At 44.1% G+C, this 18132-nt stretch overlaps 1 protein-coding gene across 1 annotated transcript in view; it reads right to left on the bottom strand.

Moving 5' to 3' along the window:
- The window catches only part of LOC120056040 (protein zyg-11 homolog), a 33679-nt gene extending 23365 nt beyond the window's left edge, over nucleotides 1-10314 (bottom strand). Inside the window, exons 1-5 of the mRNA XM_039004179.1 lie at nucleotides 10058-10314; nucleotides 9329-9497; nucleotides 8278-9089; nucleotides 7925-8068; nucleotides 7588-7764 (exon numbers count right to left, since the gene is read on the bottom strand). Coding sequence (XP_038860107.1) covers nucleotides 7588-7764; nucleotides 7925-8068; nucleotides 8278-9089; nucleotides 9329-9497; nucleotides 10058-10060 — 1305 coding nt within the window. The 5' untranslated portion in view covers nucleotides 10061-10314. The remainder of the gene's footprint in view (nucleotides 1-7587; nucleotides 7765-7924; nucleotides 8069-8277; nucleotides 9090-9328; nucleotides 9498-10057) is intronic.
- Between the last annotated feature and the right edge of the window lie 7818 nt (nucleotides 10315-18132).

Here is an 18132-nt window from a genome sequence, read left to right as displayed (position 1 = left end):
ATCATTTCTTTCTTTCAGGATATGTATACCGAGTATATCCACATCACCATCAGACCATTTTATTGGTAAACTACATGGTAAAGTAAAAAAAAAAAAAGTGATACAATACGTAATATAGTACACATCATAATTTGGTTGTAATCCAGAGAGGTTAGAAAAATTATCTGGCTGTGGAGGGATCCAAGTTGTGGATTTAAAAGAAAACATGAATCATCAGTGTACAATGACACCTTAGTTTTTAAGCCCTGTACTTCTAATCCCTTGATATTATTGTTGGATCTGATTTTAATAGCTAACTTTTCGATGGTCATAATAAATAGATATGCCGATAGTGGATAACCTTGCTTTCCTCCTCTTGACAGTTTAAAACTTTCTGAGAAGTAGCCATTAATTACTATTTTACACCTAGGGTTACTATACATTATTTTAACCCATTTTATAAAGAGACTCTCCAAAATGGAAATGTTCCAGGCATTTATACATAAACTCCAGTTGTACTTTATCAGAAGCCTTTTCTAAAGTCTGCTATGAATAGCAGGCCTGGTTTCCCAGATTTTTCATCGTGTTCTATTGTTTCCAGTACTTGCCTTATATTATCTCCAATGTATTGTCCATGTAAAAAACCTGTCTGATTAGAATGAATAATGTCAGACAATACCTTTTTAATTCTATGCGCTATACATTTTGCTAGAATGTTTGCATCACAACAATGAGGTTTAAGGGCCTCCAATTCTTTATATTTCCCACTTGTATCCTGTTTCAGTAATAATGGAATCAGACCTTGTTGAGTGTCTGATAATATACCATTTACATAGGAGTGGTTAAAACATGCTAATAACGGTCCTCTGAGTATATAAAAAAATTGGTATGCCATCCAGCGCTGGAGTTTTCCTGGACTTAAAGGCTTTAATTACATCAAGAAGTTCCTCCTCTGTAATTTCACCTTCACATGTGTCTTTCTGTATGGCTGTTCATTTTACATTATTTATAGAAAAAAAATCCATACAATTAGCTTCGGTTAGAGGAGATGGAGGAGAATGAAACGAAAACATATGCTTAAAGTACTTTGCTTCCTCTTTCAAAATATAATTTGGTGAATCATAGGTGACTGTCATTTGTAACAAGTTTCAGTAAACTCTTTTTGGTAGCATTTCTATGTTGAAGAATTTACTTGCTGTTTATTATCTATGCATAGTCACTTTACCCCTACCTATATGTACAAATTACCTCGACTAACCTGTACCCCCTCACATTGACTCATTACTGGTACCCCCTGTATATAGCCTAATTATTGTTATTTTATTGTGTAACTTTACTTATATTTTTTTACTTTAGTTTATTTAGTAAATATTTCCTTAACTCTATTTTCTTAAAACTGCATTGTTGGTTAAGGGCTTGTAAGTGAACATTTATTTTATTTTATTTAACCTTTATTTAACCAGGAAGGGCTCATTGAGATTTAAAATCTCGTCAAGAGCGTCCTGGCCAAGATAGGCAGCACCAAGTCATTACAAAAATTACAGACAAACAACATGAAAAACTCCAAGTAATCTAGTAAAAACCATAGAATTCACAAGAGTATAACAAAAATCAAAAACAGCAAATTAAAAACATTGACAGATCAGGGAATCAGTCTCAAGATCATTCATCAGTGATTTAAAAATACCAAATCGGGACAAGTTCTTCCAGTTTAAAAGTATTTTGTAAGGCGTTCCAAGACATTGGCGCAGAGTACATAAAAGCCCTTTTACCAAATTCAGTTCGGACATTTCACGGTAAGGTCAACACCTGCTGTATTCGGGGCATGTGACAAATACAATTTGATTTGATAATCAAAAAGACATGCTTCTTCCCTTGCAAACTCAACATGGCTTTGTGATTCTGTCTTTAGTAATTTACAGAGCTGTTGTCTGTATGCCTCTGTTACCAACTCGTAAGCCCGAAGGAAAGCAGCTTTAACAGTGTCATAATCTGAACTCTGGTCAAGAAATAAAGCGGCGTACACTTGTGGAGCTTTTCCCAAAATAACACATTGGAGGAGCAGTGACCAAATATCTCACAGCCATTTTAGGAATGTGGCAATCCGCTCAAAAAGAGTCAAATACACATCCACCTCCTTTTCGTTGAAAGGCGGTACAAGTCGGCTCTTTCGACCACGATCAAACTCTGTTGAGGGTGCAGGATGGTTTGACTGGATTTGGAGTGCTTCCAGATCGATCTCCCTTTGTCGCGCTGCCAGCTCCATCTCTTTTAATCAAATGGCATGTGCATGTTGTTCTTGTTCTAGTCTGGTTGCACGTTCTCGTTCTTGTTGTTTGACTGCACGCTCATTTTGTCTTTCCCTATGCTCCAACTCTAATTTCTGTTGTTCAAGCTCAAATTTTTGCTCCAACTTTGCCATTAGTTCTAACTCCCTTAGTTGCACCTCTACGGGACGTACTCTACTACCCGTAGCACCCTTTTAATCAGCCTCTCTCTCCGAGAGGATTTCCTCCACCAAAGCAGTACCGATAAACTCTGACTACTGCTTTTGGACTGTCAGATTCGGCTTTGTACATTTATCTAGCATCTCCCATGTAGGATTTTCCACAAATGCTTCCAGCTTAAAGTCCATGGCTTTATGTTTGTTTTACAAGCCTGTGTGATTATGCAACTATCAAAATGATTCCACCAATCTTATAACTCCTCTGGGTAGAAACTCTACCACAAAAGTGTATTTTGAACACTCAAATATCTGGGCACAGCACATACTCATAGGAAACAAGGTCCTGGATGAGCCCCCATTTTGTTATGTTCCCCAGCTAGAAAACCAAATAATGTTGCTCAAACTGAAGGGGGAACTAACAAAGAGTCACTGACAACAACCAAAACAAAACAGGTGGGGTTTTAGGAGGGGTTCGTCCACTGAAGTTGACTACTGTAGTAACAACAACTGGAACCTAAAAGACCCCCCCCCCCCGTGAGTGCCCACTAAATTTGACCACTAAGAGGCAAACAAAAGAAAAGCCCACACCAAACTTAAAGACAGACAGGAAGCAAACCAAAAAGGTGGAGCAATACAAAATCAGATAAAGTATTTGCTTGTCTAGAAATCTAAATAGAGCGAGCCAACTAAAGGTGTTAACCCTCCGCATCTATCAAGACAACTGGAGAACTGGGCCAGTCACTCTTAAATAGCATCTGGGCCAGTACAGGTGAAACACCTTCCCACTATTGAGAAGGCAACCAGCCCAGGAATAACACATACTGACTACCGAAGTGACACCAATTGTTGCGCCCTACGTGCTAACGAGCTATACGTGCTAAAAGACCAACCTCAAAACATAAATGGAAAAACCCAAACCTGTAACAACACAACAATGTAAATCACAAGCAATACAACACGAAACAACTAGTGGGGACGAGTGCATTCGGAAAGTATTTAGATGGAAAGTATTTAGACCCCTTGACTTTTTCCACATTTTGTGACGTTATTGCCATATTCTAAAATGGATTTAATGAAATTGTTTCCTCAATCGACACACAATACACCATAAATGTGATAAGTTTTTCATTTTGAATAAATTCGCTAAAATCTCTAAAAAACAGTTTTTGCTTTGTCATTATGGGGTATGGTGTGTAGATTGATGAGGGGAAAAAACTATTCTAAAATTGTTTAAATAAGGCTGTAACGTAACAACATTTGGAGAAAGTCAAGGGCTCTGTAGACTTTTCGAATGCACTGTATAAGGAACATTTCATACAGTTCAAATAAATGAGTGGGGAGGGGGGGGGGGGGGTCGTTGAGCAGAGTTATTTGTTTAACTGTCTGATACTGGTGGGGACAAATGATTTCTGGGCTCTGGCAGGTTTTCTGTACATAAAATCTGTATCGTGGCCTGATGGCCAGCAGCATATCACCCTGCATCCCACTGCTGGCTTGCTTCTGAAGCTAAGCAGGGTTGGTCCTGGATGGGAGACCAGATGCTGCTGGAAGTGGTGTTGGAGGGCCAGCAGCACCCATTTGTCTGGTCTAAAAAAATATCCCAATGCCCCAGGGCAGTGTTGGGGGACATTGCCCTGTGTAGGGTGCTGTCTTTTGGATGGGACGTTAAACGGGTGTCCTGACTCTGTGGTCACTAAAAGATCCCATGGCACTTATTGTAAGAGTAGGGGTGTTAACCCCGGTGTCCTGGCTAAATTCCCAATCTGGCTCTCATACCATCACAGTCACCTAATCATCCCAAGTTTACAATTGGCTCATTCATCTCCCCTCCTATAACTGTTCCCCATGTCATTGCTGTAAATGAGAATGTGTTCTCAAGTCAACTTACCTGGTAAAAAAAGTCAGAGCTGATAGGGTACTCCTGGTTGAGTGGATTGATGGCAGCATTCGCGTGAAACTGAAAGCGTGAACCACTGCTTTTAACCAGGGCAAGGTGACCGGAAACATGACCGAATACAAACAGTGTAGCTATTCTCTCCGCAAGGCAATCAAACAAGCTAAGTCCCAGTATAGAGACAAAGTAGAGTCGCAATTCAACAGCTCAGACACAAGAGGTATGTGGCAGGGTCTACAGTCAATCACGGATTACAAAAAGAAAACCAGCCCCGTCGCGGACCAGGATGTCTTGCTCCCAGACAGGCGAAATAACTTTTTTGCTCGCTTTGAGGACAATACAGTGCCACTGACACGGCCCGCTACCAAAACCTGCGGGCTCTCCTTCACTGCAGCCGAGGTGAGTAAAACATTTAAACGTGTTAACCCTCGCAAGGCTGCAGGCCCAGACGGCATTCCCAGCCGCGTCCTCAGAGCATGCGCAGACCAGCTGGCTGGTGTGTTTAAGGACATATTCAATCAATCTTTATCCCAGTCTGCTGTTCCCACATGCTTCAAGAGGGCCACCATTGTTCCTGTTCCCAAGAAAGCTAAGGTAACTGAGCTAAACGACTACCGCCCCGTAGCACTCACTTCCGTCATCATGAAGTGCTTTGAGAGACTAGTCAAGGACCATATCACCTCCACCCTACCTGACACCCTAGACCCACTCCAATTTGCTTACAGACCCAATAGGTCCACAGACGACGCAATCGCAACCACACTGCACACTGCCCTAACCCATCTGGACAAGAGGAATACCTAATGTGAGAATGCTGTTCATCGACTACAGCTCAGCATTTAACACCATAGTACCCTCCAAACTCATCATCAAGCTCGAGACCCTGGGTCTCGACCCCGCCCTGTGCAACTGGGTCCTGGACTTCCTGACGGGCCGCCCCCAGGTGGTGAGGGTAGGTAACAACATCTCCACCCCGCTGATCCTCAACACCGGGGCCCCACAAAGGTGCGTTCTGAGCCCTCTCCTGTACTCCCTGTTCACCCACGACTGCGTGGCCATGCACGCCTCCAACTCAATCATCAAGTTTGCGGACGACACTACAGTGGTAGGCTTGATTACCAACAACGACGAGACAGCCTACAGGGAGGAGGTGAGGGCCCTCGGAGTGTGGTGTCAGGAAAATAACCTCACACTCAACGTCAACAAAACAAAGGAGATGATTGTGGACTTCAGGAAACAGCAGAGGGAGCACCACCCCTATCCACATCGACGGGACAGTAGTGGAGAAGGTGGAAAGTTTTAAGTTCCTCGGTGCACACATCACGGACAAACTGAATTGGTCCACCCACACAGACAGCGTTGTGAAGAAGGCGCAGCAGCGCCTCTTGAACCTCAGGAGGCTGAAGAAATTCGGCTTGTCACCAAAAGCACTCACAAACTTCTACAGATGCACAATCGAGAGCATCCTGTCGGGCTGTATCACCGCCTGGTACGGCAACTGCTCCACCCACAACCGTAAGGCTCTCCAGAGGGTAGTGAGGTCTCCACAACGCTGCACAACGCATCACCGGGGGCAAACTACCTGCCCTCCAGGACACCTACACCACCCGATGTCACAGGAAGGCCATAAAGATCATCAAGGACAACAACCACCCGAGCCACTGCCTGTTCACCCCGCTATCATCCAGAAGGCGAGGTCAATACAGGTGCATCAAAGCAGGGACCGAGAGACTGAAAAACAGCTTCTATCTCAAGGCCATCAGACTGTTAAACAGCCACCACTAACATTTAGTGGCCGCTGCCAACATACTGACTCAACTCCAGCCACTTTAATAATGGGAATTTATGGAAATTATGTAAAAATGTATCACTAGCCACTTTAAACAATGCCACTTAATATAATGTTTACATACCCTACATTACTCATCTCATATGTATATACTGTACTCTATATCATCTACTGCATCTTGCCATCTTTATGTAGTACATGTATCACTAGCCACTTTAAACTATGCCACTTTATGTTTACATACCCTACATTACTCATCTCATATGTATATACTGTACTCTATACCATCTACTGCATCTTGCCTATACCATTCTGTACCATCACTCATTCATATATCTTTATGTACATATTCTTTATCGCTTTACACGTGTGTGTATAAGGTAGTAGTTGTGGAATTGTTAGGTTAGATTACTTGTTGGTTATTACTGCATTGTCGGAACTAGAAGCACAAGCATTTCGCTACACTCGCATTAACATCTGCTAACCATGTGTATGTGACAAATAAAATTTGATTTGATTTGATGTGAGCTCGGTGGCAATCCTTACTGCCGTCCGGTACACAGTAGAGTATTACTTTATATTGTATTTGGCCTTGATTTTTTTTATGGGTACAGGAGAGAGAGTAGCCAACTCTGTGTGATAATTTGTGTTTATGCTTTAAGATTAGCCCAGTATGTTATTTATTAGTTGTTGTTTTTTTAAAATTAATTTTCTAATGGTTGGAGATATGCACAGCTTCATTCACGTTGCTGTGTTTGGTTGATTTCAGCATCATGAGTAAGCCTAAAGGATTTCAGTGGTGGTTTAGAATGTTTATAATTGTCCCTTAGAGACCTGTCCCTTACATGGATTCTCCTGTACTTTTGTATACTTTTTAGCCAGTAGTTCTTAAAGTAGCGCTCACAAGCCAAAAGTGGTCCCCGAAAATTGTGTACTACATCACATATGTGCAGATATGTGCACCACGTCATTGCTCTCTCCCTCTGCTGTGTGAGCATCATGCTAGCGGTTACTCAAATGGAGAGAGGCTGAAGCTCATCGACTGGAACTCAAATTGCTAGGGGGCTGGCCTTGAGGTAATACAGTTATTCAGCTCATAGATCATGACAAAACCCCATGCACAAAGAAAGGTCCATATATAAATGACTGGCCGCATATAGCCCTGACATCAACCCCATCGAACACCTTTGAGATGAATTGGAACACTGACTGCAAGCCAGGCCTAATCATCCAACATCAGTACCCAACCTCACTAATGCTCTTTTGGCTGAATGGAAGCAAGTCCCCACAGCAATGTTTCAACATCTAGTAGAAAGTCTTCCCAGATGAGTGAAGGCTGTTAAAGCAGCAAAGGGGGGGTACCAACTCCATATTAATGCCCATGATTTTGGAATGAGATGTTCGACAAGCAGGTCTCCACATACTTTTGGTCATGTAGTGCATGTTAGTGTGTGTGTGTGTGTGTGTATGGGCACATACCTGTTGGTGGCTGGGGAAGCTTCTCATGGCTTCCAGCACCTGATGCACAACTGCGCTGAGCAGGGGGTGGGGCATGCCCACAGCCATGTCCTGATTGGTCAGGTTGAAGACGCAGGCTGAGGCCACCAGCTGGACATGGAGAGATTCTGAGTAGCTCTGCATCCCTCCCAACACCAGCTACAGGAAGGAGAGAAGGGTACCTACATAAGGACTTCATAACACATTCATGACCCATACATAACACATGTATAAGCAGTACATAAGCTTTTTGTATAAATGCTTATGTCAACAACCACAATTTCAGCCATTTTATATACTGACATATTCCGACCGTTACCTTCAGGATGTCTGGTCTGGTCTGGTCGTACATGTCGTTAGTCAGCTGGTAGAGATGGACCAGGGCCTCGCGTGTGAAACACTCTCTCTCTCTGTACCTCCTCAGAGATTCACAGATCTGCTTCTCATTGGCCTCGCCGGTCACCTAAAAGACAAACACAAGAAGATTATTCGTCAGTCACTTATTCCTCCTTCTTCTGCACATTTTCTGATAGGCCTCGATAGGTCATAGCTGAAACTACTGCTTACACCTTCACAGCTGTCTCAGATCCACCAAAGCAAGTAAATGACAACATGAAGTAGGAGGCATTTTTTGTAATGAACAATAAAATCCCCCCCAGGCGGTCACCTCACCTTTAAGTTGTCCTTCCCAGACAGAACATCACAGGAGCCAGCACCAGTAGCCAGAAGCCCCAGGAACAAAAGCCCTCTCCTCCCCTCGACGAAGGCCGTGACCGCCCCTTCAGTCACCTTCTTCCTTCCAGACACATCCAGAGACACAAGTGCTGGGAGAATCCCAGAACCCCCCTCCAGAAGCAGCCTCACTGCTTCATCCCCCTCCCCCCCTTCGTCATTCTCTGCGGATGGCGGTGCAGAGGCGAAGCGGTCGTCAGAGAGGTCCAGGTGCCTGAGGGCGTGGAGCTGGCTAAGGATGGAGATCACCCTGGCGGGTGACATGTCCAGCTGCCTCAGCCCGTGGGCAGTCAGGGATCTCAGGGTAAGCCGGCAACCCAGCAGGGCGCTCAGCTCCGTGACGGGGGTGCTGGAGATGTCCAGGACCTCTAGCTGTGGCAGAGTACAGATATCCTCCAGGAAGGGGTCTGTGAGGTCTGTGTTGGCCAGGTTGAGTGTCCTCAGGCCCTGCAGAGAGCTGAAGCCCACCTGCTCTTCCTCCATCTCCAGGGACGTCCAGCCCAACTGGAACCTGCTCAGTGTGAGCCTCTGCAGGCTGGCTCTGCACTCCGGGTTGGAGGCCAGGCCTGAGAGGATGTGGGCACCAGTGAGGCCCCCAGGGACCCCGGATGCATCCAGCTCCTGCAGCCGGTGAGGGCAGAGGGCCAGACGGAAGGCCTCTGCAGAGAGGGGGGAGGAGCGGACACAAGCTCTGCGCAGACGGAGTTGTTCACAGCTGCGGAAGATACCGACTGTTCTGTCGTTTAGCGTACCTAGGGGATGAAAAAAGAAGAAGTGAAAACGTGAGGTAAGGCTGAAATGTGGATGAGAACAGTGATGACCAGGAGGTTGACACAACAATATCTTGTTTTAAAAAATTACGTAAAATCAACCCATTGAATAGAAATTCCCTTTTTTAAACCCATAGGTTTGTTAACCATTACATTTATTTAATTCCATTTGTGTGTGTTTTGTTGTTGAACATTCTCTGGCGCCCTCCCTCCCTACTCACCCTGGGCAGCCATCTTGTGCAGTAGCTGATCAGCCATTTCCTGTGGGAGCAGTGGGGCCCAGCTGAGCCTCAGGGAGCCGTCTGGGTGCGTACTGCAGAGGGAGTCCAGGCTGAGACACACCTGGGCCAGACACAGCTCAGACAGGGCCACGGGACAGGACTCCTCAGCCTGCAGTCAAACACAGCTGGCTTTGGTTCTGCAGTGCATGACATTGCACCTGATGCAACCACATTTGACATGAATGGATACTTGGTATGTTTAATTTCCATACAGCAATGATAAATGGATGAAAAATGATTAGGCTTTCAGGTACCTGAATCTGTCACTCTGTTTGAAGTGTTTTGTAACCTAAATAGTTTTCAGAATAAACCTTTTACTCAATCAATATTTGATAACTCAAAACTTGTAAAATGTGTAAATATATATATATATTTTCAACAAGTACTTAGTTATGGCTCTCATGTCGAAACAACGAGAGTACGTTCAGAGCCACTGACACTGTGAGTGACACAGTAGGATATGCGATTGCGACATGGCTTGTTTCTAAATTTAACCAGAATAGAGTAATGGCTCATTAGATAGTCCCTTTAAATCACCCTCTAATCCTACAGATCTCTTGACCAACCAAGGTGAACAAAAGCAAGGCTCTTGCTATTTTACTATTTGACAGAGACCGCAAGGCAATACGAAAAGGAACTGGGAAGGGGGTAGCCTAATAACACACTCACCATTTTTTTTTAAAATACAAATATTTCCCATCACTTTGCAATATCAAATGACTTTCAGAACAAGTATTGTGGTTCAAATTGCAAGACTATCTTCTGTCGTGGATATGCACATGTATATTCCGTTCTTTTTCCGTCAGTTGACATTGGTAAAATCAAGCTACAAAGTACAGTGTCTACTGCTAGTCAAATTACTGTTGAATGTTGATACAGCGACAGCAGTTGATCGATAGTTAACGGTGTGTAACTCCAGAGCTCCACGATGTCGAACCCATAGAAATAGTTGATCCACGAGCCGTCGTACTGTAATACCACTTTGTAATTGGTCAGCAGAAGTCAAATGTCATCCAATGGCAACTTCTCTTTCAAGCAGGTGCTATTCCCCTACAATGTTCTATGATACGTCATGATCGATTAAATGGCATTTGATTTGCAGTCGATAATGAAATGTACAATAATTGTATCTTTGACATTTTAGCACATTTAACTTAGTTTGTATCAATCTTTGACATTTTAGCACATTTAACTTAGTTTGTATCAATCTTTGACATTTTTGAAGAAGGGATTAGTAACTAGTTTTGCCACAAGGAGGGGCCACTGGCCTCGGGAAAATATTACCGGTAAACTACTGTTGATTCCCCTTCATGACTTTGCTAAAAGATGCTCAGTTGCTCCCAATACATAACTTCAAGAACTGTCTCTTTGTTGAAGATTTTAAATGAACAATATTACATCTAGAAATACTCTCCCGCATCCTTTAATTGTGTTGGGTTTAGAATATTATATCAAATCATTTAGATTTAAGTGTTCCAAGGTGGTTGGATGAGTATATGCACTGGGTGGAGATGTCAGTTTACTATAATACCACTTCTCATAAAATAATTATACAATTATATTTTTCTATGGCTCCCCTTAAACCCTTTGGTACTGTTCCCTTTACTTTCAGCTCCAGCAGCAGCAGCAGCAGTAGCCTAACCCCTAATTCAGCACATTAGCTCATGAGTTTTCCTCTCCAGGCCAGGGCTGGCCCATAAGGCCCCCACTGTTGTTTTCCAAACTTAACTAGGCCATAAAATCAGCTGAGCTCTGAGCAGGAGGGCAGTATTGGGTCTATTACCAGGGACCAAACAGACATCTTGCCCCAAATTTGAGTCCTTCCTATTATGTCACACATTAAGTAGTCAAATGTGGGGCAGGCAGACACATAAGCCACTCCCAAGTGACAAAGCTGGCTCCATAAAAGTAATGGATTGGCAAAAAGAGAGAAAAATGATTTATCTATCTAGAATCTAGAATCATCTACAAATGCATGCCACACTTTGGTTGATGAGGGAGCAAACACAATACCTATGTTTAAGTACATAGGGACTGTGGAAAGCTCTTGCTGACAACTGATATCATCTGAAGGACAGCTAATAGACGTCTAATAGACTAAATACCTGCTAAACTGCAGCCGAAACGTGATTTTAAGATTTAAGACAGCTCTTTTCATGGCTCAAGTCTCGCTTTTATTTGTTATCCTTGGATTCGTTTTCTGTGCTCAGATTTGCTCTTGTGTGCTATTAAAATAAATGTCATTAAGCCTTGGCAAAGGCTCCTGTGTTTCACGTCTCACTGAAATATCATACCACGTTTTAGAGTTATTTGAATAAGAGAGGCAAACTCCTCCAGCTGCCTTTGATCCAGTGAGACTTTACAGCTCTCACTGGTTGACTATCAATCTAAAAACGTTATGTCTTAGTGGAGGAGTTACTTATCTCAACTGGCTCAGTTCAGACTCCAGACAGACATGAGCTCTATTAGCTAAATGGTTCTATTTTTATTCAGGGTTATTTTCTTCCCATCTGTAGGGTTTTGCATCCCTGGTTAATATCATTAGCTGGTTGTGGGTGTGTTGTGACACGTTTGAGAACTGCGTTGGTAGGGATAGATAAATGGACCTCTATGGAGATTCCCAACAGTGTATGTCTCTCTGAGCAATTGTCGTCACCAGGAACCTGGTGGTTGAAGGTTCCACACATTTTTTCCGAAAGTCTTCCGAGTTTAGCACCGTCATGGTGGTCAAAGACTCCTTTCACCCCTGATGATCCCACAGAGGACCACCAGCCGTCCCCAGAGCCAGGCTGTGGCCAGTGCCTGAGTGTGGTCTCCTCACTGGGGCCAAAGATCTCACCTTCTCCCTTCCAGCTCCTGCATTGGTGGCTCTCTTGTCGAAGGGCGGCAGGTGTGTGGCTAACTGACTATGTAAAGTTTGAGGGTTTATAGTGCAGACAGAGTGACGGGAAGACTCAGGGTGGATCCACTGCGTGTGTTTTACATAAATGGCGTACGTGAGCATACACACACACACACACACACACACACACACACACACACACACACACACACACACACACACACACACACACACACACACACACACACACACACACACACACACACACACACACACACACACACACACACACACAAATGTAATACAGTGATTTTAATAGTAGTGTAGGCAGGGGAATCTGAGCATTTTAACAGCTGCAGAAAGAGCTCTATGTGGTCGGTCCATCTCTCTCTACCACCCTCCTTCATACATAGTTACACACCTTTAAGAGAGGCCCCAGCGCCATCCAATGCAAATATTAGAGAATCTGTAAAGAATGTACCTCAGGCCTCCGGTGGAAAACTCTTTCTCTCTTCCCCACTGTACCATAACATAGCACACGGCCCACAAAAAGACTCAAGCCATGCAAATCAGTTGAGGGACAGAAAGTCTCATACTAATGAATGTACACTAGATCATATTAATTCTCAATCGGCTTATACATATAGACCTCTGACATCTTTCCTTTTCTCATGTAAAGAGAATGACCTTGGATGACCTCTCTTAGCCGTCCTCTCCCTAGTTATCACCCTAGTTAAGCTGCTGAATTGTTAAAGTTTGCCCATTACAAGCAAAGTGTCCAAAGTCAACTGTTCCAATAGGCTTTTAAGGTCTCAGTAATTGTTGCAATAGTTAGTGTGTGTGAACATGTTTAATTGGCTCAGTTTTATAAACAAGCCTGTAAAACAGTAAAAAGAGTTATGTTTGGTTTATTCCAACTGGTTTCTTTATGTCACTTTTATATTAAACCCTGATGATTGGGCGTGTGCTGTTTAGTCTCTGGCTGTAGTGTATAGTACACTGCTCAAAAAAATAAAGGGAACACTTAAACAACACAATGTAACTCCAAGTCAATCACACTTCTGTGAAATCAAACTGTCCACTTAGGAAGCAACACTGATTGACAATAAATTTCACATGCTGTTGTGCAAATGGAATAGACAAAAAGTGGAAATTATAGGCAATTAGCAAGACACCCCCAATAAAGGAGTGGTTCTGCAGGTGGTGACCACAGACCACTTCTCAGTTCCTATGCTTCCTGGCTGATGTTTTGGTCACTTTTGAATGCTGGCGGTGCTTTCACTCTAGTGGTAGCATGAGACGGAGTCTACAACCCACACAAGTGGCTCAGGTAGTGCAGCTCATCCAGGATGGCACATCAATGCGAGCTGTGGCAAGAAGGTTTGCTGTGTCTGTCAGCGTAGTGTCCAGAGCATGGAGGCGCTACCAGGAGACAGGCCAGTACATCAGGAGACGTGGAGGAGGCCGTAGGAGGGCAACAACCCAGCAGCAGGACCGCTACCTCCGCCTTTGTGCAAGGAGGAGCAGGTGGAGCACTGCCAGAGCCCTGCAAAATGACCTCCAGCAGGCCACAAATGTGCATGTGTGTGCTCAAACGGTCAGAAACAGACTCCATGAGGGTGGTATGAGGGCCCGACGTCCACAGGTGGGGGTTGTGCTTACAGCCCAACACCGTGCAGGACGTTTGGCATTTGCCAGAGAACACCAAGATTGGCAAATTCGCCACTGGCGCCCTGTGCTCTTCACAGATGAAAGCAGGTTCACACTGAGCACATGAGCACATGTGACAGACGTGACAGAGTCTGGAGACGCCGTGGAGAACGTTCTGCTGCCAGCAACATCCTCCAGCATGACCGGTTTGGCGGTGGGTCAGTCATGGTGTGGGGTGGCATTTCTTTGGGGGGCCGCACAGCCCTCCATGTGCTCGCCAGAGGTAGCCTGACTGCCATTAGGTACCGAGATGAGATCCTCAGACCCCTTGTGAGACCATATGCTGGTGCGGTTGGCCCTGGGTTCCTCCTAATGCAAGACAATGCTAGACCTCATGTGGCTGGAGTGTGTCAGCAGTTCCTGCAAGAGGAAGGCATTGATGCTATGGACTGGCCCGCCCGTTCCCCAGACCTGAATCCAATTGAGCACATCTGGGACATCATGTCTCGCTCCATCCACCAACGCCACGTTGCACCACAGACTGTCCAGGAGTTGGCGGATGCTTTAGTCCAGGTCTGGGAGGAGATCCCTCAGGAGACCATCCGCCACCTCATCAGGAGCATGCCCAGGCGTTGTAGGGAGGTCATACAGGCACGTGGAGGCCACACACACTACTGAGCCTCATTTTGACTTGTTTTAAGGACATTACATCAAAGTTGGATCAGCCTGTAGTGTGGTTTTCCACTTTAATTTTGAGTGTGACTCCAAATCCAGACCTCCATGGGTTGATAAATTTGATTTCCATTGATCATTTTTGTGTGATTTTGTTGTCAGCACATTCAACTATGTAAAGAAAAAAGTATTTAATAAGAATATTTCATTCATTCAGATCTAGGATGTGTTATTTTAGTGTTCCCTTTATTTTTTTGAGCAGTGTAGTTATATATACTATGTATCAATGATTCTTGAGACCAACATGATATCAAAGGAACATGTCATCCTGGCATGTTTTAGCAAAAAGGTCACAGTAACTGATGTTTTTCTCAGTACAATGCAATCAATGGGAAAATATATGTGTCATGGGTTTGATGTTTTTCTAAGTACATTGCAGTCAATGTGAATAGATGTGCCACAGGGCTGATGTTTTTCTCAATACATTGGAGTCAATTGGAAAATATTAGTGTCACAGGGTTGATCTCTTGTCTGTCTCTCTCCCACTCTCTTTTTTATCCCCCTCATTCTCTTCTTTCACCCCCTTTCCCCCTCTTTCACCCTCTCTGTCTCTCTCTCTCCATCGCTCTCTCCCCCTCCTTTACCTTCCTCCACCTCCTCTCATCTCCCTCTCCCTCCTCTCTCCTCGTCCCTCCTTCACCCTCTCCCCCTCTCTCTCCCCTTCCCTCACTCTCCCCCTTCTCTCTCTCCTTCCCCCCTCCATTCTCTCTACCTCCTTTTTTTCCCTGCCTCCCCCTCCTCTACTCTCTCTATCCCCTCTCTCTCCCTCCTCTCCCTTCCCACCCCTCCTTCACCCCTCTCTCTCTCTCCCCCCTTTTTCCCCCTTCCTTACTCTCCCCCTTTTCTCTCTCTCCTCCCCCCACCATTCGCTCTCTCTCATCTCTCTCTCTCTCCCTCACTCACTCCCACAAACAGACAGACATACTCCGACAAACAACCACAGACATGCAGACAGACTTGCAGGCAGATACAGACAGTTTCAAGTGGAATCATAACAAGGCTCTTAGTTTCTAGAACTGCAAGATCATTGTGTTCAATGGAGGTCAAAAATGCTTTTGAGTCTATTAACTTCAAAGTTCATAGGCTGGGTCCCGCGGTCACAAATTATCTACAATTTGGGAAGATTAAACCTTTTTAAACCTTTGAAACCGCACATATGACCCCAATTAAGTTACTTTCTGTAAAATTGAATGTATGGCCCCTATGGACCTTCTTTAACAATGCAAATCTTTACATTAAGAATAGAACATTCTAGAGGATGGAAGACAGTGTTTTTGTGTAACTGCAGGAAGAGAATAAAGGACCATGTTGAAGATTAATTAAGGAGGACACAGGAAGCTGAACCTAAACACAGGGCATCTCTATAAGGTCATGATTGGTTGTGTGCAAAGACGGTTAGCTAGCTCAATCGCGGGGGCATCATGGTTATGTGAGGGCTGTAGGTAATGCTTTTCTATAGAAGAACAGCCTTGTTCTCTGTGAGACCAAGTTTTCACTGTGAAGAGTTAATTTCACCTGGTCAGATGTAGGCTTGCATTCATTGGGAGTGTCTGTTGAACGATCCCATGAGTAAATTCTGTTTGTAGCCTCGAAAGCACATTAAGTAAAGGTCGGGCTTCAAGTGGGGCCTACTTTTCTACCATATAGTGGGGGGATGTATTAATTGTTCATTGGATGAAGGCTAGGGTTATGTCAAGGGTTGAGGCCCTAACCCTAACCCTCGCTTCATCTCTAACTATCTTATACTAAACCTAACCCTAACCCTAACCGTAACCCTCGCTTCATCTCTAACTCTAGATTATACTAAACCTAGCCCTAACAATATCCCTCGCTTCATCTCTAACTCTATCTTATACTAAACCTAGCTCTAACCCTAACCTTCGCTTCATCTCTAACTCTAGCTTATACTAAATCTATCCCTAAACCTAGCTTCATCTCTAACTCTAGCTTATACTAAACCTAGCCTCAACCCTAACCCTCGCTTCATCTCTAACTCTATCTTATACTAAACCTAGCCCTAACCCTCGCCTCTTCTCTAACTCTAGCTTATACTAAACCTAGCCCTAACCCTCGCTTCATCTCTAACTCTAGCTTAAACTAAACCTAGCCCTAACCCTAACTCTCGCTTCATCTCTAACTCTATGTTAAACTCAACCTAGCCCTAACCCTAACACTCGCTAAATCTCTAACTCTAGCTCATACTAAACCTAGCCCTAACCCTAGCTTCATCTCTAACTCTAACTTATACTTAACCTAGCCCTAACCCTAACCCTCGCTTCATCTCTAACGCTAGCTTATATTAAACCTAGCCTCAACCCTAACCCTCGCTTCATCTCTAACTCTAGCTTATACTAAATCTAGCCCTAACCCTAACCCTCGCTTCATCTCTAACTCTAGCTTATACTAACCCTAGCCTCAACCCTAACCCTAACCCTCGCTTCATCTCTAACTCTAGCTTATACTAAACCTAACCCTCGCTTCAACTCTAACTCTAGTTTATACTGATCCTAGCCCTAACCGTAACCCTCGCTTAATCTCTAGCTCTAGCTTATATTAAACCTAGCCCTAACCCTTGCTTCATCTCTAACTCCAGCTTATACTAAACCTAGCCCTAACCCTCGCTTCATTTCTAACTCTAGCTTATACTAAACCTAGCCTCAACCCTAACCCTAACCCTCGCTTCATCTCTAACTCTAGCTTATACTAAACCTAACCCTAACCCTCACCTCATCTCTAACTTTAGTTTATACTGATCCTAGCCCTAACCCTAACCCTTGCTTCATATCTAACTCCAGTTTATACTAAACCTAGCCCTAACCCTCTCTTCATCTCTAACTCTAGTTTATACTAAACCTAGCCTCAACCCTAACCCTCGCTTCATTTCTAACTCTAGCTTATACTAAACCTAACCCTAACCCTCACCTCATCTCTAACTCTAGTTTATACTGATCCTAGCCCTAACCCTAACCCTTGCTTCATATCTAACTCCAGTTTATACTAAACCTAGCCCTAACCCTAACCCTCTCTTCATCTCTAACTCTAGCTTATACTAAATCTAGCCTCAACCCTAACCCTCGCTTCATCTCTAACTCTAGTTTATACTAAATCTAGCCTCAACCCTAACCCTCGCTTCATCTCTAACTCTAGCTTATACTAAACCTACCCTCAACCCTAACCCTCGCTTCTTTTCCACATCTTGGCTCAAACCTAACCCTCGCCATAACCCTAACCCTAACTTCTTGTCCACATCTCTGAGCCAAGATGTGGAGGGCTAGAGTTATGGCTAGATTTGGGTTGAGCCGGGATATGGACATGAAGCTATGGATAGGTTTACGGTTGAGTTTAGAGTTTGTCTGTCTCCCTGCCTGTCTTTCTGTCTGTCTGTCTGTCTGTCTCTCTTTCTCTCTCTGTCTGTGAGTGGATATGTCTGTCTGAGAAAGAGATGAGGGAGGGAGAGAGAGAGGGGAGGGTGTCATGTCTGTGATGCCTTTCTCTATGCATACATATTGTGATGCTAATC

Source organism: Salvelinus namaycush, chromosome 11 (assembly GCF_016432855.1).
Source record: "Salvelinus namaycush isolate Seneca chromosome 11, SaNama_1.0, whole genome shotgun sequence".
NCBI classification, from domain to species: Eukaryota; Metazoa; Chordata; class Actinopteri; order Salmoniformes; family Salmonidae; genus Salvelinus; species Salvelinus namaycush.
This window is presented reverse-complemented; position numbering and strand designations above follow the sequence as displayed.